General features: G+C 45.2%; 1 protein-coding gene across 1 annotated transcript; it reads left to right on the top strand.

The window, feature by feature from the left end:
• The first annotated feature begins 9,832 nt into the window (after positions 1–9,832).
• Positions 9,833–12,240, top strand: LOC123430883. The gene is made up of 5 exons (XM_045114715.1): positions 9,833–10,877; positions 11,027–11,150; positions 11,275–11,456; positions 11,544–11,725; positions 11,814–12,240. The coding sequence occupies exons 1-5, from the start codon at positions 9,917–9,919 to the stop codon at positions 12,048–12,050; spliced, it is 1,686 nt and encodes a 561-aa protein (XP_044970650.1). The 5' UTR covers positions 9,833–9,916; the 3' UTR covers positions 12,051–12,240.
• Positions 12,241–25,464: the final 13,224 nt, after the last annotated feature.

The raw sequence follows: 25,464 nt of genomic DNA, 5'->3' as shown, positions 1-25,464 counted from the left end.
TCCCATGCGACGTTCCCCAACAAGTACCCGCTGATGGGTCGAAGTGGAGGAAAATTGAGAGGAAGTGGGGGGACTTTGCACATGACGCAAGAAACGTATGGTTTGGTTTAAGTGCATATGACATTAGTCCTTTTGGGGAGTAGAGCAGCAATCATAGCACCTGGCGTGTGACTCTATGCAACCGTTCTAATTGGTTGTGCATGAAGCGGAAGTTCATTATGATGCCAGTGCTCATCCAAGGCCCCAAGCAACCCAGCAACAACATTCATGTGTACCTAAGGCCATTAGTTGAAGAACTTTTAGAGATGTTGGATAAAAAATGTGTGCGTATGTGGGATGAGCACAAACCACAGGAATTTGACCTACGAGCGTTGGTATTTGTAACCATCAATGATTGGCCTGCTCTTAGTAACCTTTTAGGACAGACAAACAAGGATACCAAACATGCACGCACTGTTAGATGATACCGAAAGTATATATTTGGATAAATGTAAGAAGAATGTGTACGTGGGAAGCATTTCAAAGGTGAGGCAGATCATGGGAAGAAGCCTCACCACCGTACTAGTGATCATATACTTCATATGGTCGAGGATTTAAAAGTAATCTTTGGAAAGGTTCCTAGCGGACAATCTGTTCCAAATGACGCGGACGGAGATGCACCCATGTGGAAGAACAAATCTATATTTTGGGACCTACCTTATTGGGCAGACCTAGAGGGCCACTCTGCAATCGACATGATGCACGTGACGAAAAATGTTTGCGTGAACCTACTAGGATTCTTGGGCGTGTATGGGAAGACAAAAGATACACCGGAGGCAGAGGAGAACTAGCAATGTGTGCACAAAAAAGACGGCATGCATACAAATCAGTATGAAGGTCGTGCGAGCTACTCTCTTACCAAAGAAGAGAAGGAAATCTTCTTTGAATGCCTGCTCAGTATGAAGGTCCCGTCTGGCTACTCGTCGAATATAAAGGGAATAATAAATATGGTAGATAAAAATTCCAGAACCTAAAGTCTCATGACTGTCACATGATTATGACACAATTGCTTCTGGTTGCGTTGAGGGGGCTTCTAGCAAAAAATGTTCGATCAGCCATTGTGAAGCTATGTGCATTCCTCAATGCAATCTCTCAGAAGGTAACCGATCCAGAAATCCTACCAAGGTTACAGAATGATTTGGTGCAATGTCTTGTTAGGTTCGAGTTGGTGTTCCCACCATCCTTCTTCAATATGATGACACACGTCCTAGTTCACCTAGTCAAAGAGATTGCCATTCTTGGACCTTTATTTCTACACAATATGTCCCCCTTTGATAGGTTCATGGGAGTCTTAAAGAAATATGTTCATAACCGTGCTAGGCCAGAAGGAAGCATCTCCAAGGGCAATGAAACAGAGAAGGTCATTGAATTTTGTGTCGACTTTATTCTTGATCTTAAGCTGATTGGTATTCGTGAATCGTGGCATGAGGGCATACTGGGTGGAAAAAGCACACTAGGAAATGATTTAGTAATATGTAGGGACGAGCATTCTTGGGCGCAAGCACACTACACAGTTCTATAAAATTCCAACTTGGTGGCTCCGTATATCGAGGAACACATGGATATTGTACGCTCCAAGAACCCGAAGCAGTCTGAGCCCTGGATCAAACGTACACACATGGCGTCATTCGGCGGTTGGTTGCAAACACATCTCATGCATGATGACATTGTTGGAGATGACCTATACTTGCTGGCCAAGTCACGATTTTTGACTATATTGACTTTTAAAGGGTACGAGCTAAATGGGAATACATTTTGCACGACCGCCCAAGATAAAAAGAGTACCAACAAAACAGTGGTGTCTGCTTTGATGCATCATACACCAATGGCCCAAACGACACATATTATGGTTACATAGAGGAGATACTGTTGGGGAACGTAGTAATAATTCAAAATTTTCCTACGTAACACAAGGATCTATCTAGGAGGAACCAGCAACGAGCAAGGGGTAGAGCATATTCATACTTTTGAAGATTGCTAAGCGGAAGCGTTACTAGAACACGGTTGATGGAGTCATACTCGTAGCGATTCAGATCGCAGAAGATTCTGATCTAAGCGCCGAACAACGGCGCCTCCGCGTTCAACACACGTGCAACCCCGTGACGTATACTTCACCTTGATCCAGCAAGGAGAGAGGAGGACTTGAGGGAGAGCTCCGACAGCACGACGGCGTGGTGACAGTGGAACTGCGTGGTACTCCGGCAGGGCTTCACGAAACGCTACGGAGGACGACGAGGAGGAGAGGTAGGGCTGCGCCGAGGGAGGATGAAACTTGTGTGTCTAGCAGCCCCAAACCCATGGGTATATATAGGAGGAGGAGGAGGAGGGTGCGCCACCCCTAGGGTTTCCCTAGGTGGTGTGATAGTCCTTAGATGGGAGGGGCGGCTGCCCAAGAGGAGCAGGAGGCGGCGCCCTAGGGTGGCTTGCCACCCAAGGCAGCCCCCACGCCTAGGGTTAGCCCTTCCTTGCCCTCTTATGCGCCTTGGGCCAAGGTGGGTGGCGCACCAGACCATATAGGGGTTGGTTCCCATCTACTTTTGGCACACGTAGCCCTTTGGGGCTGGTGGCCCCTCCCGGTGGACCCCCGGAACCCTGCCGGTGGTCCCGATACAATACCGACGATCCCCGAAACACTTCCGACGATCAAATATCCACTTCCTATATATGAATCTTTACCTCCGGACCATTCCGGAGCTCCTCGTGACGTCCGGGATCTCATCCGGGAGTCTGAACAACCTTCGGTAACCACATACTATTCCCATTACAACTCTAGCGTCATCGAACCTTAAGTGTGTAGACCCTACGGGTTCGGGAACCATGCAGACATGACCGAGACACCTCTCCGGTCAATAACCAAAACGGGGTCTGGATATCCATGTTGGTTCCCACATGTTCCACGATGATCTCATCGGATGAACCACGATGTGTCGGATTCAATCAATCCCGTATGCAATTCCCTTTGTCTACCAGTATGATACTTGCCCGAGATTCGATTGTCGGTATCCCTATACCTTGTTCAATCTCATTATCCGCAAGTCTCTTTACTCATTCCATAACACATCATCCCGTGGCTAACTCCTTACTCACATTGAGCTCAGTATGATGTATTACTGAGTGGGCCCAGAGATACTCTCCGTCACACGAAGTGACAAATCCCAGTCTCAATTCATGCCAACCCAACAAATACTGTCGGAGATACCTATAGTGCACCTTTATAATCACCCAGTTACGTTGTGACATTTGATACACCCAAAGCACTCCTACGGTATCTGGGAGTTGTACAATCTCATGGTCTAAGGAAATGATACTTGACATCAGAAAAGCTTTAGCAGACGAACAATACGATCTATTGCTATGCTTAGGATTGGGTCTTGTCCATCACATCATTCTCCTAATGATGAGATCCCGTTATCAATGACATCCAATGTCCATGATCAGGAAACCATGACCATCCATTGATCAACGAGCTAGCAAACTAGAGGCTCACTAGGGACACATTGTGATCTATATATTCACACATGTATTACGGTTTTCGGTTAATACAATTATAGCATGAATAATAGACAATTATCATGAACTAGGAAATATAATAATAACCACTTTATTATTGTCTCTAGGGCATATTTCCTACAGATATGGGAACTTGACTATGAAAAAATATTCTTTGTTTCGATGCAAATGGGTCAATCTGAAAGGAGATGGGGTAAAGGAAGACCCGCGGTACGGAATGACAACAGTGGATCTCAACAATCTTGGATACAGAGACGAACCATTCGTCCTAGCCAATGATGTGGTGCAGGTTTTCTATGTGAAGGACATGTCTACCAAGCCGAGAAAAGAAAAGACAAGGAAGCGAATACATCATACGATGAGCCAAAGTGTCACATAGTTCTTTCAGGGAAAAGAACATCATAGGAGTGGAGGACAAGAGGGACATATCACAAGATTATGAAAAGTTTCATGAAATTCCTCCCTTCAGAGTGAAGAGTGATCCAAGAATCCCGTTAAATGATGTAGATTGTCCATGGTTACAGCGCAAAGGGACACACGCGAAGAAAAAGTTTTATACCCCAAGATCCCACTCTCGGATGTGACCAGCTTCACCGTCATCACTTTTTTCTCTAGTGAGTTTCCGAACTTATCTCAAAAGTCTCACTTCGGACAAATCCAAGGGAATCTTTGTGTAAGAGTTAGGGTATATATATGTGTGTGTTTTGGCATTTCAAACGCGAAGAAACATTATGTAGGAGTTAATCAATGCAATTATGTGCAAACAATTTTTTTCATGCATTTTATGATTTTTTTGAGCTAAATGACCCTGAAATTGAAAAGCACTATAAATGAACTCTGAAAAGGCTGAGATTTGGTATGGTATCATCATTTCACCCACATAACATGTGCTAAAAAGTTGAGAGGGTTACGGCAAAAACTTGATGCACTTCGTGTACAAACTGGACAATCTCTTTCGACGTATTAGGGTTTCACACGAATACTCTTCTCTTACAAAGGCATTTAATTCTAAGCTTATTTCAACTCGAGACTTTTTGTGCTTTCAATATGCACCATTCAAAGCCACGTCATCAATCAACCCTTTCCAACTTCATTCGTTATTTTTCATTCATTTAATGATTTTTTGAGCCAAATGACCCTGAAATTGAAAAGCACTACAAATGAACTCTGAAAAGGCTGAAACTTGGCATGGTATCATAATTTCACCCACATAGCATGTGCTAAAAAGTTGCAAAGGTTACAGCAAAAACTGGATGCACTTCGTGTATAAACAGAACAATCTCTTTCGAAGTATCACGGTTTCGAACGAATACTCATCTCTTACAAAGACATTTTATTTTTAAGCTTATTTCAACTCCAAACTTTTTGTGCGTTCAATATGCATCATTCAAAGCCACGTCATCAATTTTCAAATCTTTCTCACTTCATTTGCTATTTTTCATGCATTTAATGATTTTTTTGAGCTATATTACTAAAAGAGCTAAACAAAATCTTTTTTTATTAAAACACACATTTAAAATAACCTAAAAATTACCAAATTTAGTATAATGATAAAGCACACTATAAACATCGGGAAAAAGAATCACTCAAAAATCTTTTTTTAAAGTAAACTTATTCACAAGCTAGTGATTCACACAAATTTAAAAAAAAAATTAAACTATTTAAATTTATAAACTACTCGCACTAACAATTTTTTAATAATTTTTGCGACCTAAATAAAAAAGATTCATTCAAAAAGCTATAAATATTATATAGCGGTTATTCCAAATATAAAAACAAAAATTATCCCGTTTAAAAAAACAAAACATATCAAAAAAAGAAAGAAAATTGACCTTTAGTCCCGGTTGGAGCCACTAACCGAGACTCAAGTTCTCTTTCTGCACGGAATTTGGGCCACCGAAAAGGAGACCTTTAGTCCCGGTTGGAGCCACCAACCGGGACTAAATGTCCCTTCCCGCGCGGAATTAGGGCGGCCGAAAATGAGACTTTTAGTCCCCTTGGAGCCACCAACCGGGACTGAAGGTCTCTTATTATATATAGCCGCGTCGTCCCGACGCAAGTTACAGCACGGGATAACTCATCAACATCGCCCCCAGGCCGCTCCGGTCGTCGCTGCTCCTCGTCGCCGCCCTCGTCTCCGCTCTTTCACAAGCTCCAAGGTTAAATAGAAAGCAATTGCATTTATTCCCTCTTCTCCTATTAGATAATTTAGATGCAACCATTAAAGTAGTTGTATTATTCCTTGTTAGTTGATGACATGGACAATTTTATCAATAAGACTACATACAAACTATTGAAGATGCCCTCGTACAAGCGAATATGTCTATGCCCAACTGGTTGCGCGCAACTCCAATCCATGCCGTTGTTCCTTCGTGTGGATGCGAGCCTTTTGCATGTGCATGGTTCTTCTCTCTCCCTCTTTGTTGTGCACACACTAATACATGCATGCCTACTTTATCTTTCCTCTCTCCTCTAACTCTATCACTTTTTATTTTATTTTGACAATTTAGGTGACTCATATCTTTTAAACCAATAACCTGAAACTTTTTACATATTTGAAATCGTGACGCCAAGCCCTTTAGAGCAAGATCAGTCTTGGATACATTTGAAACACTTTTTTGGTTGAAGCAGTGAAAAACTTTCCAAATAACAGGCCTGCACTTTGTTCGAAATATGAAAGAACTTTGCTAGAAAATGTATTGAAAACTGAAAAACTGTATAAACAACTTGCTAGAACTTCGATGAAAAGTTTATGGAACTTGTTTGAGCCGCACACAATATTAAAGAATTTTGTCAGAAAGTGTATTTATGGTAAACTAAAATAAAAAAAATCAAACTAATTTAAATATATTCAACATTGTTCTTGTTCTAAAGGTCTTTACGCCCGAAGTTCAAATATATATAAAAAATTAAATTTGAAATGTTGATTGAGAAGATAAAAATGATTTAACTTTACAAAGGGGTAATAAAATGATGGATTTGTTTGGGAGAGAGAGGAGAGAGGTACAGTAAGCCTGTTGATTTGACATGCATGCAGAATAGTTGAGTTGATTTGAGGTGCATGTAAGATGGATGGATCAGATAGCCCAAAGCGTTACACAAAATCCGCGTCCTCGTACAGGCTGCATGCTGGCTATATGTCCTTGTAAATTGTGCTACAACCGAACGTTTCATGAAAAGCCCGCTGCCTTGTATCTCTTACATCCTTTTTTTTTAAAAGAAAGGGGTTGCCCCCTGCCCCATTTTATTAGAAGTTTAGAACGAAGCAGCAGAAAACAACACAGTCCACATCCACCCATGACCAGGCCAGACTAACATCCACCACATCAGGCATAACACACAGGTAAATGTCCTGAAAATGGCTACCAGCATCACACATAAAAGCTACCACGCTACTGAACAAGACCTGCAATTCAGTTCAAGACTAGCTTTATTACACGTCATGTCAATCACACGTCCATGCTATTCGAAGCAGTTCGCCTCGATGCTTGTCCAGCAGCAGAACAAATCTTCTCAGCACCTCCGCTTGTGCAGCGTCGCAGAGCACCATTCATTTTTGCAAATTCCCTTTTAACTTGGCAAGGCCGCATCCCAGACCCCTCCATGAATGTCTCGGGAAGCAAAAATTGTTTCTCAATGTCCAAATACTCCACAAGGAGGCAGCAGTGACCATATTAAGCACAATTCTCTTCTTTTTTACTTTCCACATGGAAGATATATCATCAAAAATTGAATCTTTCTTATCATAAAAAACTCAGAAACAATAGACCAAATATGCTCAGCGTTGATACAATCAAAAAATAGGTGTTGTACAGGTTCCATTTCACTACAAAACAGGCAAGTTAAGTCATCCACATTTTTCCTCTTAGCTACATTGTCTCTAGTCAGAATTTTTTTATACAAACACAGCCAGAGAAAAACATGGATGTTCTAGGGGCAAACAACCTTCCATAAGGTATCTCCATAAGAAGACCTCACCCCACCAAAATTGATGCACTTGTAAAATGATCTAACTGAGTAACAGCCATTATGCTCTAGCACCCATATAGGTAAATCAGGATTATTAGATAAGGGAATTTTTTTAATATGTTCAATGAGATTTTCCCACTTATTCATTAAATCTAGGTCTACACATCTTCTAAAAGTGAGCCTGAGATTATTTCCATCCCAAACCTGGGACACCACACATTCTTGTTGATTACAAATTTCAAACAAGCCCCAAAATCTGACTTTAGGGGAACAATCCCCAGCTCACTTATCATGCCAAAATCTAATATTACTATCATTACCAATCTTCAAATCATAGAAAGTCCTGGCAGCTTGGAGAGCCCAGGAAATACTCTTCCAAAAGGGGGATCCCCCTTGTTGCCTGGACCAAAAGATATTTGGACTATCAACATTGTATTTAAATACAAGTAGTTTCTTCCAGTCACTGTCACTATTGTTATAAAACCTCTTCCCCCAGGAGGCCAACAATGTCATATTGTACTCCCTAATATTTGGTATACCCAAACCACCAAATTCCTTCTTCCTGGAAACCAACGCCCAATGAGCCAAATGATACTTGTGCTGGTCTCCCATGTTTCCCCACAGGAAATGAGCCATCTGAGAGTTGATAGCATTAATGACCCATTTAGGGAATTTCAATACTGCCATCAAGTAAGCAGGAATACTAACCACACATGCACAAAGCAGGATAATCTTCCCCTTATATGTAAGATATCTACCCAGCCACCCAGAAATGCCCTTGATAATCCTATCAATGATAGGTTGGAGATCCTCTCTTCCCAACTTATCATAATGCAGGGGCACCCCCAAATACTTAATGGGGAAGTAACCCATGTTACAGCAGAAAATCTGGGCAAATATTTTTGCTCTCTCTTCATTCACATTTATGGTAATAAGATCACTTTTATGGAAATTGATTTTCATACTAGAAATACTTTCAAAACGTGTCAGAATCCATTTAAAGTTTTTTGCTTTATCGGAATCCTCCAAAAAGAGGAGCGTACCATCTGCATATTGAAGACTAACAATCCCTCCTGGAATAACATTATTCAACACTCCAGAGATCAACCCCTGTCTAGCAGCCTTAGTAAGCATCTTCGTGAATACATCTGCTACCAGACTAAAGAGAATCAGGGATATAGGATCCCCTTGTTTGAGACCTTTTCCCCCTACAAAGTAGGGACCCGTGGTATCATTAATTCGGACACTAAAGGTCCCATAGAACAGTAATTTCTTAATCCAGGAAATCCATTTAGAGCCAAAACCTCGGGATTCAAGCATTTCAAACAAAAATTCCCAACTAACTCGTCATATGCTTTTTCGTAATCCAGTTTGAGCACAAGCCCAGGATTATTGGTCTTTTTCACCTCATGAATCACTTCATGAGCTAGTACCACACTCTCTAAAATATATCTACCTTTAATAAAGGCAGCCTGATTAGGAGAAATCAGCCTATCACTAATGGGGGACAACCTATTAGTTAAAACTTTAGAGAAAATCTTAACAGCACAATTGCTCTGACTAATAGGCCTAAATTTCTTCATAATATTGGCATCAGGCTCTTTTGGAATTAAAATGATCAAAGCAAAATTTAGTCTATGAATGTCCAAATTACCCTCCTCGAAGTCCCTAACCATTGCCATAAAATCATCTTTGATCAGATCCCAAAATGTTTGGTACAACAGAAACGAGAGGCCATCCGGCCCAGGGGCACCATTGGCATACGAGCGAAAAATGGCTTCCTTCACCTCCGACTCCGAGAAGTTTTTTTTGAAGATTTTCATTTTTAGAAAGGGTAATTAACTCATCATCCTCCCAAAAGGCAGGACCCAAATGAATATTATGTCTGTCCTCATAACCAAATATTTTTTTGTAAAAGGACGTCGCCACCTCCAGCATTTCATTAGAGGAATAAACAAGACCATGTTCACCAACAAGCTCAGAAAGATGATTTTTTCTGTATCGATGATTCGCTAACGCATGAAAATAAGCATTATTTCTATCACGTTCCTTAATTCTGTACCGATGATCTCTTACATCCTCTCTCCTCCAACTCACGTGGAAGAGGTTATAGCCTCTTGTACATGTTTTAAAACTACCGTCTTCTCGCCCTCTCTTCCAATCCAAACCGTCGGCACGTCGGGCACAACGAAGGCGTACGTGCGGCCGCGAACCGCCGTCTCCGCTGCAACCGTCAAGTCCCAACTCCTCGTACCGCCGCCCCCATCGCGCCGCATATACACCCCCTCCGCGCACTACGTCGCACACTGCACTTACCCACGACGCCACCATCCCGTCGGCGCACGCACGCACGTACGTACATACGTCTTCCTCCACCACTCCGGCGATCGGAGTTGCCATGGACGGCGCCGAGGGCTCCTGGCGCTTCCTCTACGACTCCGACAGCGATGACGAGCTCCTCCGCTTCGCCGAAGGGTACACGGCCGTCCCCGCTGAGCGCCACCGCCAGCGGCAACAGCAGGTTCTGGCGGCTCACGACGACGCCCAACCGGCCTATGCACAAATGATGGCTGACTTGCCATCGGCATCGGCGTCGGCGATGCAACTCGATCACCATCAGGCGCGTCCCATGGTCCACGTGCAGCAGCCTCAACCGGCGCCGCCGATGCCGGTTGAACATCAGCAGGAGCCTTCCATGGTACACTTGCAGTACCCTCAACCGGCGACGGCGATGCCATTCGAACCCCAGGAGGCGCCTTCCATGGTACACTTGCAGTTCCCTCAACCAGCGCCGGCGATGCCACTCCAGCATCAACCCATGCCCGGCGAATCCCGGGCAACGGTGCTACTCCATCATGGCCAGGACCAGCACTTGATGGGCGAGTCGTCGTCGGCGATGCCACTACATCACCTGCAGATGCTGGGCGACTCGCCGGCCACGATGCAACTCCAACACCAGCAGATGCATGGCCTAAGCGAGCCGACGCCGGAGGAGATGTCGACACACGAATACGAGCAGATAATGGCCAATTTGGGTCTCACTGAGCTCTACGTAGAAGGCGAAGAATTACACCTCCCTGGCGGTGGCGGCGGTGGAGCCGCCAGCATCCCGGACCCTGAGCCTCCGGTGGCGAAGCAAGGCCTCCAGGACGACCAAATACCGAAGCCGTCACAGCAAGGTGGAGAGGGCCACTTCTTCGCAGCCGCGCCGCAGCCAGGCGACGATTTGGGTCCCAGTGGCGCCGGCAGCATCCCGGGCCCGGAGCCGCCGGTGACGCCTCCGGTGGTGGCACCAGCACAGCCAGAGCATGAATCGTGCGAACACTGCTATGTCGTCAGAGAGGTCAGGAACCACAACGGTAAGCATGCATCGAAACCCTAGGCAACCTTTTAATTTAATTTGTTCATGCAACCCTAGATAACCACAGCGGAGCCCTACATGCAATCGATCGCCACCCATGCATGATCATCGTTGAGGAGTTAATTTGCTCCTGTGATTTTTCTGCAGCGTTAGGGCTGGTGACCTTCTCGGCGCACCGCGCGGCGGACGGAAGCTACACGCACGCTATCCTCGAACTCAAAGGCACCGCCGCGCAAGGCCCAAATTCAGGCACCCAACGAATTTACAAGTGGTATGTGTCGGCCACACTTGCGTGGTTTCGTTGCGTGCATCCCATATTAGAAATGCTGGAGTTAAACATCCACTGCCTGCTAATTTTCACTACATTTTCGTTCTGTTTCTTCTCTTTGATTCAGCCTGCGTGACCTCACGCCCGAGTCGGCGCCCAAGTATGTCGAGTCCTGCATCCGGAAGATGAGGGACAAAACCGGCCCGCTAGAGGACGTCGTCGGCGGCGCCGCCGCAAGCTCTTCCATGATCCGCGCTCCTCCGGGGGACCCCGGCTCGCCGTGGGCGCCAGAGGGCGGCATGCGGCGGAGTACGTACATTCTCTGCCACCTCCGTGAATCTTCAGTAATTTCATTCATCTTTGTACGTTGGTGACACTACTCTACGTTTCCTGCAGCTGCACCGCCGTCGCCGCCGCCGCCGCGGCGGCCGACCGAGCAAGAGGAAAGGGAGACGCGGCAGTACCTTCGCGACGCCGCTGACATGGCCGGGAGGGAGCTGGGATCGCTGGCGTCCGAGGTCAGGAGCGTCCGCAACCAAAGAGCTCCGGACAATAATCGCAAAGCTCTATTCAGCAGGGTAATTACGTTAATTTACCATTTGGGACTACATTTTCTTGTGTCATTTGGGACTGCATTTTCACGTGTCATTTGGGATTTTGGTGCAGCTAAGAGAACTCAACCACAAGATCAAGAGATTCGAGAAGGACTCGGCCAAGCGTGCGGGGAGTGAGCTGTCCAAGATCAGGAGGGAGGTGGATGGCTTTGTGATGGAGAAGAGACAACTGTACGATGCTCTTAAGGAGCTGATGCAGAGGGTAACCAAGAACTGCCACCGCCTCCCTCCCCGCGGAAACGACGATCAGGCCGGTGGCAGCGGCGCCGCTGGTGCCGCCGTGTTGTAAGATCCTACTCAGTATCTGTAATAATCGTAGGGACACTTCTTTACTTTTATGTATTCATGGTGTGTTCTATTTATGTATATGTAATGGGCATGTATGTCGTTGTTGTGGACGTAATAACAAACATATTTATGTAATAAACATATATGTATTCATGTCTCTTTGAAGGCTACGGTGAAAGATATTTTTATCCAACATGGACGACAGCATGATTTTAGGATTAAGCCCCCCTCCTCCGTACGCTTTAGGCGTTATACGCACTCTACATGTCTCTGTATTTCACTATTTTAAATTTTTGTGAGAGGACTTCGTTAGCTGTGTACATCGTACTTATGCAAACCCAGATGTAATCCTTATCTTTTAAGTAATAAAATGCTTCTTTTCGAAGAAAAAAATGTATTCATGTTGTGTTTTATTTATTTATGAAAGAATCGCAGTAGCATTTTTTACTTTATTATTTAATGTGATAAAAATGTGATAAACACATGTTGTTGTGGTCTTAAGACACAACTTGAAGTATCCATGTGGAGTCGAAGTGTTGTTGTCCTATAGGCCATGCATTCAGTGGTGGACCCAGCCCAAGAATCTAGCGGGGGCTCAAGTGACTGGATGCACTAATATTTGGCTAACTCGGAGCCCAACTAATAAAATATTTTCATAGTAGTAAAAATAGAAATTGACTCGAGGTCAGGACCCACATTCAGCACAACGTGGGTTCGCCCCTGCATGCATTGACGTTGAAGATGTTTGATTCAACTTGTTTATTAGTCTTTTTTTCTTTTTCCTTTTTGAAATGGTTCACTACAGGAAAAAAAAACTTGTAAACCGAGTGCCCAAAACAGTTGGCTTATACGTGAAAACACTCGAGTGTTTTCCCTGGTTTACACCACACGGTTTACTTGGGACCGGGCTATCAGGTGTAAGTCCGAGAGCCATAGTAAAAACACTCAGTTTATATATAAACCGAGCAGTGAACTGTAAGCCAAGTGCCACCAGGCACCCGCTTTATACCTGACGACATCCCGACCCTAACGACAAGACACGTCACCGTTTATATAAACCGAGGGCCAACATTCGCACGGTTTATATATAAAACTGAGTGCCAACGATCGCACGGTTTATATATAAACGGAGTGCCAAATGCGCGCGCACGGTTTTACGTAAAAGCCAAGGGCCAACAGTGCACACGGTTTATACGATTTTACATATTAGCCGAGATGCACTATAAACCGGGTGCCACACTCTGTATAAGCCGTGTGCTTTTTCGGGTCACTCGGGTTACAGCTTACGGCGTGACGTCGCCGTCAGCAGCCTCTGTTGGAGACACGTGACAGGTATTTTTATCGGGTGGCACGCTAGAAGCCGAGTGTTTTTTGCGTAGATACCGTGTATCGCCTATAAGCCGAAAGCTTTTTCGGGTCACTCGGTTTATAGGATAGCATAAGCCGAGTGCTTTGTTGTTACCGGGTGTCTTTTATGTGAAACACGGCTTATATGCCAATAAGCCGAGTGCCCGAAAAAAAGCACTCGGCTTATGGCTTACCACACGGTAAAACAGTTTTTTCCTGTAGTGGTTAGAGAGAAGTGATGTTGCAACGTCCATACGCATCGTCATAGCATGTGAGAGGAGAGACGATCACACCGCAACTCGGCGTGTTCGCGGACCCGAAAGGTTTTAAATCTATCTAACCAGGAGGTGAGCTCGTCAATTATTGTGCAGATGGTATCATAGTTAGTCGATTCTACCCCGCTGAACACCATTTCATTGTGTGCCCAAATATACAAGAGGGTTGTAAGTAGGGTGAACACATTGGTTGTGAGGGGCATGTGGGAGGTGTTGTTGATGACCATATGTCGTTGGTCGGGTTTAGCTTTGATACGATTCCAATACCTTGTTAGACATGCCGTGCAACATGCTGGCATGTATTTCCTCTGTAAACAAATATAAGAGCGTTTAGATCACTAAAGTAATGATCTAAACGCTTTTATATTTCTTTACGGAGGAAGTAAGCAACATGTATTGACGATCTTTAGAGGGATGGAAGCATCATGGGCAACTTTGGTTTTGTTTGATAGTCCTGTGGTGCAGGTTGCCCAAGTGTTTAACCGATCGAGCTACACCAACCAACCAAAGACCTTGGTTTTGTTGGGTACACGTGACCCCCAGATTACAAACAGTCTCGCGTCAGATATATCGGAAGGGAGAGCCATATGCCCCTCTTGTTATGACAACATCCCAATTGAGTAGTTTTAAGGAATTCGGCACCTCCGTTAGTGACACAACCTGCAACAACGAATTCAAACTAGTCAACTAACGAGAAGCGGGCAGCAAGCCGATTACCATGCCTCAATTCCGCACTCGCTTGCAGTACATCGGCGACCAATGCATTTGGTGTAGTATATATGGTGGGAGTATATATAGAGCGGGAAATACTGCTGCATGTGGCTATGGTTTGAGCCATCTGTCATGACAGAAGAAAATGGCCTCACCGTTCCCAATAGAGCAACGGGAGATTTCTCTCGGGCTGTGTGTTTGTAGATGGTTTTAATTTGCTAGGAAAGAGCTATTCTCGCCTTGCCCGATGTGTAGGGGCGAGTGGTGTATTATCCATTCTCTCTATGGTAAGCTTGTAACTAGTATGAAGGAACTTATAAGCAAATTTCAACACGAGGCAAAAGTTTTGTTGTTGGTGTCAAAACCGACAAATCCCAGGTAGGGGGTCACGAACTGCGGATCTTGGATCGATGGGTTACATGAGACAATGGAGACGGTATTTACTCAGGTTCAGGCCCTCTTGATGACGGTAATACCCTATGTCCTGCTTTGTTTGTATTGATGATGGAGTATTACGTACAGAGTTGATCTATTTCGAGATCGTATGATATAGTCTAAAACCCTAGGATAATGATCTTAATCTGATAATGTCTCTAATAACTAGCCTCGCCTCGGCTTATATAACACACCGAACGTCTAGGATAACAAGAATCATAGTCGTCGGTGGAGAGGAGTCCTTGTCTTGATCATCAAGTCTTGTGGAATCTTCCTTGTATATGTCATCGGGTGCCCGAAGTGGTCCATGAGTCCAGCCCGTAGAGATCCGGCTCGTAGAGATACGCCGTCGGCCCAAGGACCCCTTAGTCCCGGGCTCCCTCCGTAGCTCCCTCAACCGGTCTTCAAGTTAGGGCCGCTCCTCGGTTCTTACGAACAGTTCTTCACCTTCGGTTGTCGGTCTCGCAAAGTGGTTCAACGAATCTTCCCTTCATTGATCTTGAGGATCGCCGAGGTGAATCCGAAGGGTTCACAAGTCAGGCATCCGAGGAGCCCCTTTAAGTTATCGGCATTTATTAATGCATCATTATATTTACGCCACAACTCGGGTTTGAAGTGTTTTTCATGTGGCGGTGTCCTCTTGCATCCGAGCTCCAACGCCGGACTGCATCCGCGGTGTTTTTTGTTGTCGAGCTCCAATGCCGGATTGCATCCGAGCTATTTTTTTTTGCATCCGAGCTCCAATGATGATCGGGGTCCGAGGTGTCATAGATTACATCGGTCTTTAAAAAATTGAAAGAATTCAGCCGAGCTTAATGCCGGAAACGTCCTTTATGGAGCCAACCACTTGCGCCCAAGCTTTATGCCGGACTACTTTCGAGGTGGTGCACCACCCCGACCGTGGGCTAATTTTTTGTGGATATTTTTGATCGGTGCAATTTATTCTCCACCGAGATATATAGCAAGTAGCCCTCATAGTGCGTGTCGGTTTAAAACCCGGGATGCACCTGAAGGATAAAATAAAAACCGTTAATTACAGTAGCCCCCGAGACTCAAGTTGATTCGCGAAATCGGCCTGAGGATAAATTCCTTTCTCGACAACATACTTTAGGAATTAAAATACGGTGTGCAGTAGCCCCCGAGACTGAGGTTGGGTGCCGTCGACCAACCTGAGGATTGTAAGCTCCTCGGGAACTATTTTGCACTTTGGAATTTACCGCATTGAACCAATCAATGCAGTAGCCCTCGAGACTTGGGCTGTGCAACATGGCTGACCCTAGGATCGTATCTCCTCGGGAACTAGGTCATCCATTGAGTGTGTTTTGACAACGCCGAGGTGCAGCTCGGCAAGGAAGATGTCAAACTATGTGTCGAAAAAAAAATCCCAAGTGGAAAACGATCACGCAGAACACCTCGGTCAAGAGGATGACTCGCCTCCTGAAAGAAAGCATAAAAGTGGGTTAACAATCTCTAAAGCACGGAAAAACCAAAAAACTTTGGCAAAAACCTTACGTCCGAACTAAATCAAGTTTCTTGGTGACAATTCAAAAATTGATCTTAAAATTAATATGTGTCGTGCTTTAACATGATACATCCGATCTCCGGACTTCAAGCGGATCAGTCTTTGGCTTCCATCTCCTATCTCAAAGACGGAGTGCTTCTGAGGCTAGTTTAGCGAACTAAACTCAAACGGCTTTAGAGAGAAATTAGGCTACCCGGCTATTAAGCAAACACTCGCGTCGGAAAAAGGAGTAGTAGAAAAGACTTCGCAACGACAAGAAAGACATTTATTATAAAACGGCTTGTAGAAATTTAACATCCTCAAATTAACATGGAAAAAGGAAGTGTCTTTAACAAACAATACTTTTAAAAGCTTAAGTCTTTAACAAATAACTTTTTTGTTTAACACAAATATAATGCTTGGACGAACGCACATTAATAAAAACTAGAAAAACTTGAGAATGAAAGGGACTTAGCTGGTTAATGTGCTCGGTGTTGATGACCTGGGTCGAGCTTGTAGTGATGTGAGCTTCCATCCCCCAAGCCGGACTGCTTCTGAGGTGACCAAGCGGAGAGCTCGGCTTGATGAAGTAGCGATGCAGCAAGGCCGATGTGGCGAGGCGAAGCCTTGGTCCAGCTAACATGACGAAGTTGGTTGGCTGGTGATGCTGAAGTTCTCGGAGCAGGTTGATGAAGAGATGGTGAAGCCCCCATGCCAACCGACGTGTCGAAGTAGGTCGGCATGGTGGACGTCGGCTTGAAAAAGCGACGGAGCGGCGAGGCCGATGTAGGTCGGAATTTGTCACGCGATCAATGATGGTGTGATGAAGTTACGACATTCTCGAACCATGCAACCCGTGGGCAACGAGGTTCTCTAATGATTATTCGGTCCTCGCGATGCCGAACTCTTTGTCGGTTGACCAAGATGATGAGAAAAATTTCTCCAAAAAGGACGTCCTACAACCCGATCGTGAAAATGATGAACTCAGGTCGGATTAGTTTTCGCGCGGAAAATAGATCCAAAATTCGTTGTACTCACCGGACATTTCCCGGAGTTTGGACGGTCGGATCGAGATGAAATTTTGGGAGGTGATCGATATTGGAATTTCATAGCCGAGGAACGATGAGATTTTCCAACGGATGTCCAAGCTGGATACTGGACCCCTCGTCCTAAACTCATCTGGATTCCCTTCCAGATTCGACAGGGCTCCGGTATATCGGAGATCTCCGAAGATTCCTCCATCCGGAACGTGACGAATTTTTGGAGGGTTGTTGTATATACAATTCCGCACTATTCCACTGAAGCAATCGCCAAAGCAACGCTCGAGAAAACGGGGACGACGAACACAAATTCGCTGTCCAGAAAAAACTGCTGCCAATCTGCAGACGAGCCATCAATCCTTTGGCGATGCCACAGCGAAACTCTCAATGAAAGCACCAATGTCGGTGTCAAAATCGATAGATCTCGGGTAGGGGGTCTCGAACTGTGGATCTTGGATCGATGGGTTACAGGAGACAAGGGAGACGATATTTACCCAGGTTCGGGCCCTCTTGATGGAGGTAATACACTATGTCCTGCTTTGTTTGTATTGATGATGAAGTATCAAGTACAGAGTTGATCTACCTTGAGATCGTATGATCTGGTCTAAAACCCTAGGAGTAATGATCTTAATCTGATAATGTGTCTAATAACTAGCCTGGCCTCGGCTAATATAACACACCGGAGGCCTAGGTTAACAAGAGTCCTAGTCGGCTACAGAGTCCTTGTTTTAATCCTCAAGTCTTGAAGAATCTTTCTTGTATATGTCATTGGCTGCCCTAAGTGACACAAGAGTCCGGCCCGTAGAGATAGGTCGGCGGCTCGAGGACCCCTTAGTTCCGGACTTCCTCATTTGTGCTTGCATGTTTCTATTTTGGTAACACGAGGAAAAAAATTCAACTCTTGGGTATACACAAATTTTGGTAATATTTGATTTGATTTGAGCATGGGTGGGGAAACAGAGGGAAAGTTTGATTTAGTTGAGGTTTTGATAAGATTTAATTTGATTTTTGTTTGGAATTTGGATATAGGTAGGGAAAGGCAAGTGAAGTTTCGATTTAGTCTTTGATAAGATTTGATTTGATTTGAGTATGGGTAGGGAAATAGAAGGATTTTTTTATTTAGTTGAATCTTTTGATAAGATTTGATTTGATTTGATTTGGCTATGGTGAGAAAAGACAAGAGAAATTTTGATTTAGTTAAGATTTGATAAGATATTAATTTAATTTAGGTAATGCAAAATGTGTTTTGGAAAGGGCGATCACGGCACATGAATATACAAACATCAAATCAACCATCACAAACATAAACTCGTTTCTTATGGAAATATGTTTAAGAAAAAGGACCCTCATAAATGTCATATGTGTGGCACGAACAGATGACAACTCTAAACGTTTCTATAGCAAGCTTAGTGATGTGAGGAACTGTAATGCCCCAAAGTGTAACTTGCCATATTTGGAACCTTCATTTGTGGGTCCATGATGTCATTGCCTTGTGAGATTTATGCCATGTGTTATTTCATGTGATCTTACCTTGTATCCCTTTGCATTCATGCATCCATATAATTCTTGCCTTCTTTGTGTTTGTTGTTGTTGTGGATCCATGGATGTGGTGTGTGTTGTGATGTGCTATGTGATGATGAAGTGGTGTATTTGAAAGTGGGGTTTCATCTATGGTAGTTTTTCAACTAGGTTTCAAACCCCCTTCTCTATTTCTCAAGCTCAAGTTTTAATTGCTCTAACCCTGGTTCAAAAATGTAAATCATTTAGAGTGATTTGTGGTGGATGTGGTGCTAGGTCTAATGTGTTTTGAAACTATGTTTGAGAGGGGTAAATATTCACAAAACAGGTTATTTAATTTTGTTTTGTAAATATTTAAGTGCTCCAAAAATCCTCTTTTCATTTTATTTTATTGGGTCATAATTCCCTTATGACCAGGGGCATTTTTGTTTTATTTTAGGGTCAACAGTGTTGGCTGTGTGTTTTATTTGTCTCTGTTTTGTTTTTAAATAGAAAACCCCGTGTTTTTTTTTCTTACCTTGTGCCTCCGAGTGGGCCTCTTCCTCCTCGCTGGCCCAGTAACCCCCTCGCGCGGCAGCCCTCTCCTGTTGACGCCATCTTCTTCTTCCCCCTCCTTTCCGTCAGTTCGTTAGAGAGAGCGCGAGACAGAGAGCCGACGCTGTGGCTCACGGACGTCGAGGCGGCCTCCCTCGCCCTCTATTTAATCCTTGGTGTGGGTGCCTTGGCTAGGTTTCCTCCAAGCCGCCGCCACCTCCTTTCCCATCTTCCTCCTCCCTCTCCCACGTCGATAGTAGGTAGGCGAGCTCCTCCTCGCCATGGCCGATCTGTGATGAGCTCGTCGCCGTCATTGTCATGCTCCTTCGTCCTCTCCAAGCAGTCCAGGAGCACGCATGACCTCAAGGGAGTCCGCTCCCGTAGCTGATCGAAGACGAACGCCCCTGCTTCAACTACTTCCTCGTCGACCCCTTCCGCTCCGACGACCACCTCCGCAACAGCTTCTTCCTCGATGTCCCCTGCTTCCTCTCCGACAGGCGTGACCTCCTCGACTAGTGGGTGTGCAGAAGCACTCCTCCCCCTTCCCCTGTCGGCAGATCACGCGTAGAGCCGTAGCAGCGCCGCCATGTTTCTCTCTATCGTCGGCGCCGCGCGTGCTCGTGGAGCAGTAGCTGTAGGGGATCTCTCGACGCGCTTAGGTGTGGAATGGAGTAGTGGGTGATCCCTCTTCCTCCCAGCAATGAGCCGTTGCTCAATTCGTAGTGGATCGCCGGCGGTGACCTCCTCTGTTCCGGGCACCGTCAGGGCTGTAGTAGATCCAGAGGGGGTTGCTCAAGAGAGCAAAGCCCCCCTCTCTATTAAGTGTCGATCAAGCAGCGCAGTGGTAGCAGTGGGTTTTACCTTAGCGCAGGTCATGGGTTCGAGCCCCCGCAGCGCACCCCTTTTGCTTATTTCATTTTGTGGCACAGTAACATCAGAGGGAGAGCATACCCTGTTCCCTTCCTGTGTTCTGTCGAGCCAGAGAAGGTAGTGCAGTGGTTTGGTGTTGTGTGTTGAGCCAGTAGGTCTTGGGTTCGACCCCCCAAGCATCCCCTTTTTATTTTTGTTTTCTTCTTCTTTCCTGTTTATAGTTAGTTTGCTTGTTATTTGCTTGGGCAACAATAATTATTGCCTAGGGTATCTAAACCAGTAGGTTTTTCCCCTTGTTTAGTTAGTGTGCATGTGTAGGGATTTAGTGTATGTGCAATGTGTGTGCAAGCTTCCATGTGTAGGGGTGTGCTTGTGTGGTGCAAGCACCCAAGTGCTTGTGTAGGTGTATGTAACCATGTGTGTGTGTGTATGTGTGTGCTTGTGCATATGTGCACTAGTGCATGTGTAGGAGTGTTGTTGTGGTTGCAAGCATACCCATGTGTGAGTGTGTGTATGCTTGATGTATGTGAGTGTGAGCTCATAAGCATGTGTAGGTGCTAGTGTGTGTATGCTTGAGGTATGTGTGTGTGTATGGTGATGTGCTATATGGCACAGAAACATGAGTTCTAAACCCTCATGTCACCATTGGAGTTGTGAGTGTGTGCAAGTGCATGTGTAGGTGATGATCCAGTGAGTATCGCATATGATATGGCACTATTTGAGACTTTGTGATTCCATGTTGTTTTTCCTTTCAACTTTGTGCCTACATGTTGTATGCAAGTACCTAGGTATTATACATGTTTTTGGGGTAGAATCATCCCACGAGTCCATTGGTGGAATCAGATTTCCCTTTACAACACTTTCTGGAAATGCCATTTTTCTGTTTTGATGCTTTGTTTAGAGCTTGGTGCCATGTGGTGTGATGAGCCTAAGAGGATGATTCCTTGATGTGGCAGTAGTGGGTGAACCCCTCTACAATTGTGGTGGTTTTGTTTTATGCTTAGGAGTTTGTATGTGCAAGTTGTGCCTTGTCAAAGTAGGCATGTGGCTGAAATTGTGAGGTTAGTGAAAATCTGTGATTTTCACTAAGTCTGAGAAACTGCTGTTATTTTCTTCCCTTGTAGTTGTGGTTGCAAAAGTTCATGTGTTGGGAATCAGCCCTTGCAATCAACTAGAGAGTTGGAGCTTTTATGTTTGTCTAGCTCTCTGTCAATTTTCATGCACTTCCACTTCCTGTAGAGATTGTTTTGGGGGCTATCAAAATGCTTCAGAGCATAAACAGCTGGTGAGAAACTGAGATTTTCACTAAGTCCCTAAAATCTGTTATTTTTGTCCAAGTTAGCATCTGTAGATCTTTCTGTGTGTAACTCCTTTGAATTATATTCTTGCTCGTTCTTGTAGAGATTTTGAATAGCTTTTTCCACATATCTTGTTTGGCACATTTGGGTGGATGTAGGTGCTTTGCATGTTGCTCTCAAATTGCTATGATGCTGTTTAGGATAGATTGCATAGTTTTGTTGTTTTGATGCTTGTGAGTGCATAGTTATTGGTGTGATGAGTTTCTTTGCACCACCCCACCTATACTTGTTTGTTTGGTCATGTGGCAACCTGGGAATACCATAAGTGTGCCATTGGAATGTGCTTGTGGTGGATTTGATCCGTAGGACTCCATATTTTGTTTCGTAGTTGCCGGTTGATCCGTAGCTCCGTTCTCAACGTTCTTTATATGTTTTTTGCATCGTTTTCTCGTGATGCACCTGTTCATGTCATCTTCATGCATGTCAAGATAGATTAGAGTAAAGTTCTGTCCAGAAGTTTGTCTTTTCTTCTCATGCATGTGCAAGTGACTAGAATAGAGATGCATGTTCATTCTCATCTCATGCATCATGTGTATGTTGCATCATGTTGTGTTGTTGTTCATTGGATGTTATTTTTATCTTGGGTAGCACCGGGATCGGAGAGCGAGTACGTGGATTCGGGAGAGTACGTGCAGGACGAACAAGAGCAGTTCCAAGCTGAAGACATCACAGGAAAGACGACATGACCTTGATACCGTGTCTAGCTTCGTTATGCTTAGATTCACGTTTCCTTCATCATATGCTTGCTACCTACCACTGATATAATTGCCTCCTGATAATGCCATGAAACCCAAACACTTTCCCCTCCTAGCTAATATTGAATGGCTAAGTAGGCTTGCTTAGCTTCTAATGTTAGCGTTGCTAGTTGCAGGTGCCAGCTGTCTCATGTGTTAACATGAGAATTTGATATCATTATGTTTTAATCTGCTATCTAATTAATGCACCTATATACTTGGTAAATGACGGAAGGCCTAGCCTTTTGCCGGGTGATTTGTTCCGTTATTACCGCCTTAGTTTCCGGCTACCGGTGTTTGATTCCATAACTGATCGCACCTAACACGTTCGGGGTTGTTATGGGGACCCCCTTGATAAATCGTGTAGTGTTAAGACTTGTCCGGTAGGACCCAACATTGGTTTTAATTTGCTAATCACTTAATAATAATTTGCATAGGGAATAGCTACCCCGAGGAATTAATCAACAACCCGGGCCAGTGCTCCTCATGAGTGTTGGTCCAACCCAGAGCAGCTTATTACGCTCCCCGGGGCAACTGGTGTTTTGGCATGGTAACCATCACTCATCCGTCGTGTCCTGAGACTGAGATACGCGACTCTTATCGGGGTCGCCGACACGATGGGAGGTCCTACTAGTCTTGTCTTACCTTAGCGATATATCTTGCGTATAGGAATCCCGGTGAAGCTTTGGTTCTCCCCAGAGTCGAGGTTTTCCTCTAAGGAATCCGACGAGAGGACGAGATTCGTGATAGAGGATTACTTTGTGGCCCGTGACCGTTTGTGATGGACTAGTTGGAGCACCCCTGCAGGGTTTAATCTTTCGGAAAGCCATGCCCGCGGTTATGTGGCAACATGGATTATTTGTTAACATCCAGTAATAGATAACTTGAACTAATTCTAATAAAACTGTCAACCGTGTGCGTAACCGTGACGGTCCCCTTCGAAGACCTCTCTTCGATCGGGAACATGGTGGGGTTATGTTTGACGTAAGTAGGTGTTCAGGATCACTTAGTGATCATCTAGTCTTCGACCGCTCGCGTAGACCACGACATTTATAACTCTGTTCTACGTAAGTTAGCCACCATAATGCTTAGGATGCTGCAACCTAAACACTGAACCTTCCTCACCTAATAACTTGACTAGTTTCGGTACCGAGGTCATAGATTGCTGAGTCCCCGTGGCTCACAGATTACTTCAACACCCCAACAGGTATAGGTACGCCCGACACAGGTGATCCAGATGGCACGCAGCTGGCGTGGCAGTACGATGAGGAGAACAACTGCCTGTACGTGAACTATCGAGAAGACTGAGGCTGTGGTCGTGATCGTGGGCAAGCATGTGTTGGAAATATGACCTAGAGGCAATAATAAAATGGTTATTGTCATATTTCCTTGTTCATGCTAATCATCTATTGTTCATGCTATAATTGTATTAACAGGGAACAGTAATGCATGTGTGAATAAATAGATCACAATGTGTCCCTAGAAAGCCTCTTGTTGGCTAGCTCGTTAGTCAATAGATGATCATGGTTTCCTGGTCATGGGCATTAGATGTCATTGATAATGGGATCACATCATTGGGAGAATGATGTGATGGACAAGACCCAATCCTAAGCATAGCACTAGATCGTATTTTTCGTATGCTAAAGCTTTTCTAATGTCAAGTGTCTTTTCCTTCGACCGTGAGATTGTGCAACTCCCGGATACCGTAGGAGTGCTTTGGGTGTATCAAACGTCACAACGTACCTGGGTGACTATAATGGTGCACTACGGGTACCTCTGAAAGTGTTTGTTGGGTTGGTACGAATCGAGATCGGGATTTGTCACTCCGCGTGACGGAGAGGTATCTATGGGCCCACTCGGTAGAACATCATCATGAGCACAATGTGACTAAGGAGTTAGTCACACGATGACGTGCTATGGAACGAGTAAAGAGACTTACCGATAACGAGATTGAACAAGGTATAGGTATACCGATGATCGAATCTCGGGAAGTTCTATACCGATAGACAAAAGGGAATTGTATACGGGATTGATTGAATCCTTAACATCGTGGTTCATCCGATGAGATCATCGTGGAGCAAGTGGGAGCCACCATGGGTATCCAGACCCCGCTGATGGTTATTGGTCGGAGAGGTGTCTCGGTCATGTCTGCGTGTCTCCCGAACCCGTAGGGTCTACACACTTAAGGTTCGATGACGCTAGGGTTATAGGGAATTGTTATACAAGGTTACCGAAAGTTGTTCGGAGTCCCGGATGAGATCCCGGACGTCACGAGGAGCTCCGGAATGGTCTGGAGGTAAAGATTGATATATAGGATGGATGGTTTTGGACACCGGAAATGTTTCGGGCGTCACCGGTAACATACCGGGACCACCGGGACCACCGGTAATGGTCCCGGGGGTCCACCGGGAGGGGCCACCAGCCCCAGGAGGTAGCATGGGCCAAAAGAGGGAGGGCAACCAGCCCAAAGTGGGCTGGTGCGCCTCCCACAAGGAGGCCCATGGCGCAGGAGGTGGAGAGGGGGGAAACCCTAGGCGCTGGTGGGCCTAAGGCCCACCTAGGGGTGCGCCACCCCCTCCCCCTGCCCTGGCCGCCGCACCTCCCATCTGGGGGGCTGCCACATGATACGTCTCAAACGTATCTATAATTTTTGATGGTTTCACGCTGTTATCTTGCCTTCTTTGTATGTTTTATGTACCTTTTTATATCTTTTTTGGGACTAACTTATTGATTCACTGCCAAGTGCCAGTTCCTGTCTTTCCGTGTTTTTGACTCTTTTCAGATCTGATTTTGGAACGGAGTCCAAACATAAGAAAAACCCCAAAATGATTTTTCCCGAACGGAAGAAGTCCAGGGGGCTTTTCGGCCAAGCCAAGTGGGCTCCAGGGAGCCCACAAGCCCCCACTCCACCACCTTGGCGGCGGTGGGCAAGCTTGTGGCCTCCCTGGCCGCCCCCTGACCTAGGTCTTGCGCCTATATATTTCCAAATATTCTGCAAAAAATCAGGGGAGCCTCGAAAATACTTTTCCGCCGCCGCAAGCTTCCGTTTCCGCGAGATCTCATATGGAGACCCTTCCCAGCACCCTACCGGA

The sequence above is a fragment of the Hordeum vulgare genome, chromosome 2H (genome assembly GCF_904849725.1).
Source record: "Hordeum vulgare subsp. vulgare chromosome 2H, MorexV3_pseudomolecules_assembly, whole genome shotgun sequence".
Taxonomy (NCBI): domain Eukaryota; kingdom Viridiplantae; phylum Streptophyta; class Magnoliopsida; order Poales; family Poaceae; genus Hordeum; species Hordeum vulgare.
Note: the sequence above shows the minus strand (reverse complement) of the source record. Positions and strands in the feature narration are given on the sequence as shown.

Coding starts and splice junctions, on each gene's coding strand:
- LOC123430883 (XM_045114715.1), top strand. CDS start 9,917: ATGGACGGCGCCGAGGGCTCCTGGCGCTTCCTCTACGACTCCGACAGC. Junction 11,151..11,274: donor ACCCAACGAATTTACAAGTG/GTATGTGTCGGC, acceptor TCTTTGATTCAG/CCTGCGTGACCTCACGCCCG. Junction 11,726..11,813: donor GCAAAGCTCTATTCAGCAGG/GTAATTACGTTA, acceptor ATTTTGGTGCAG/CTAAGAGAACTCAACCACAA.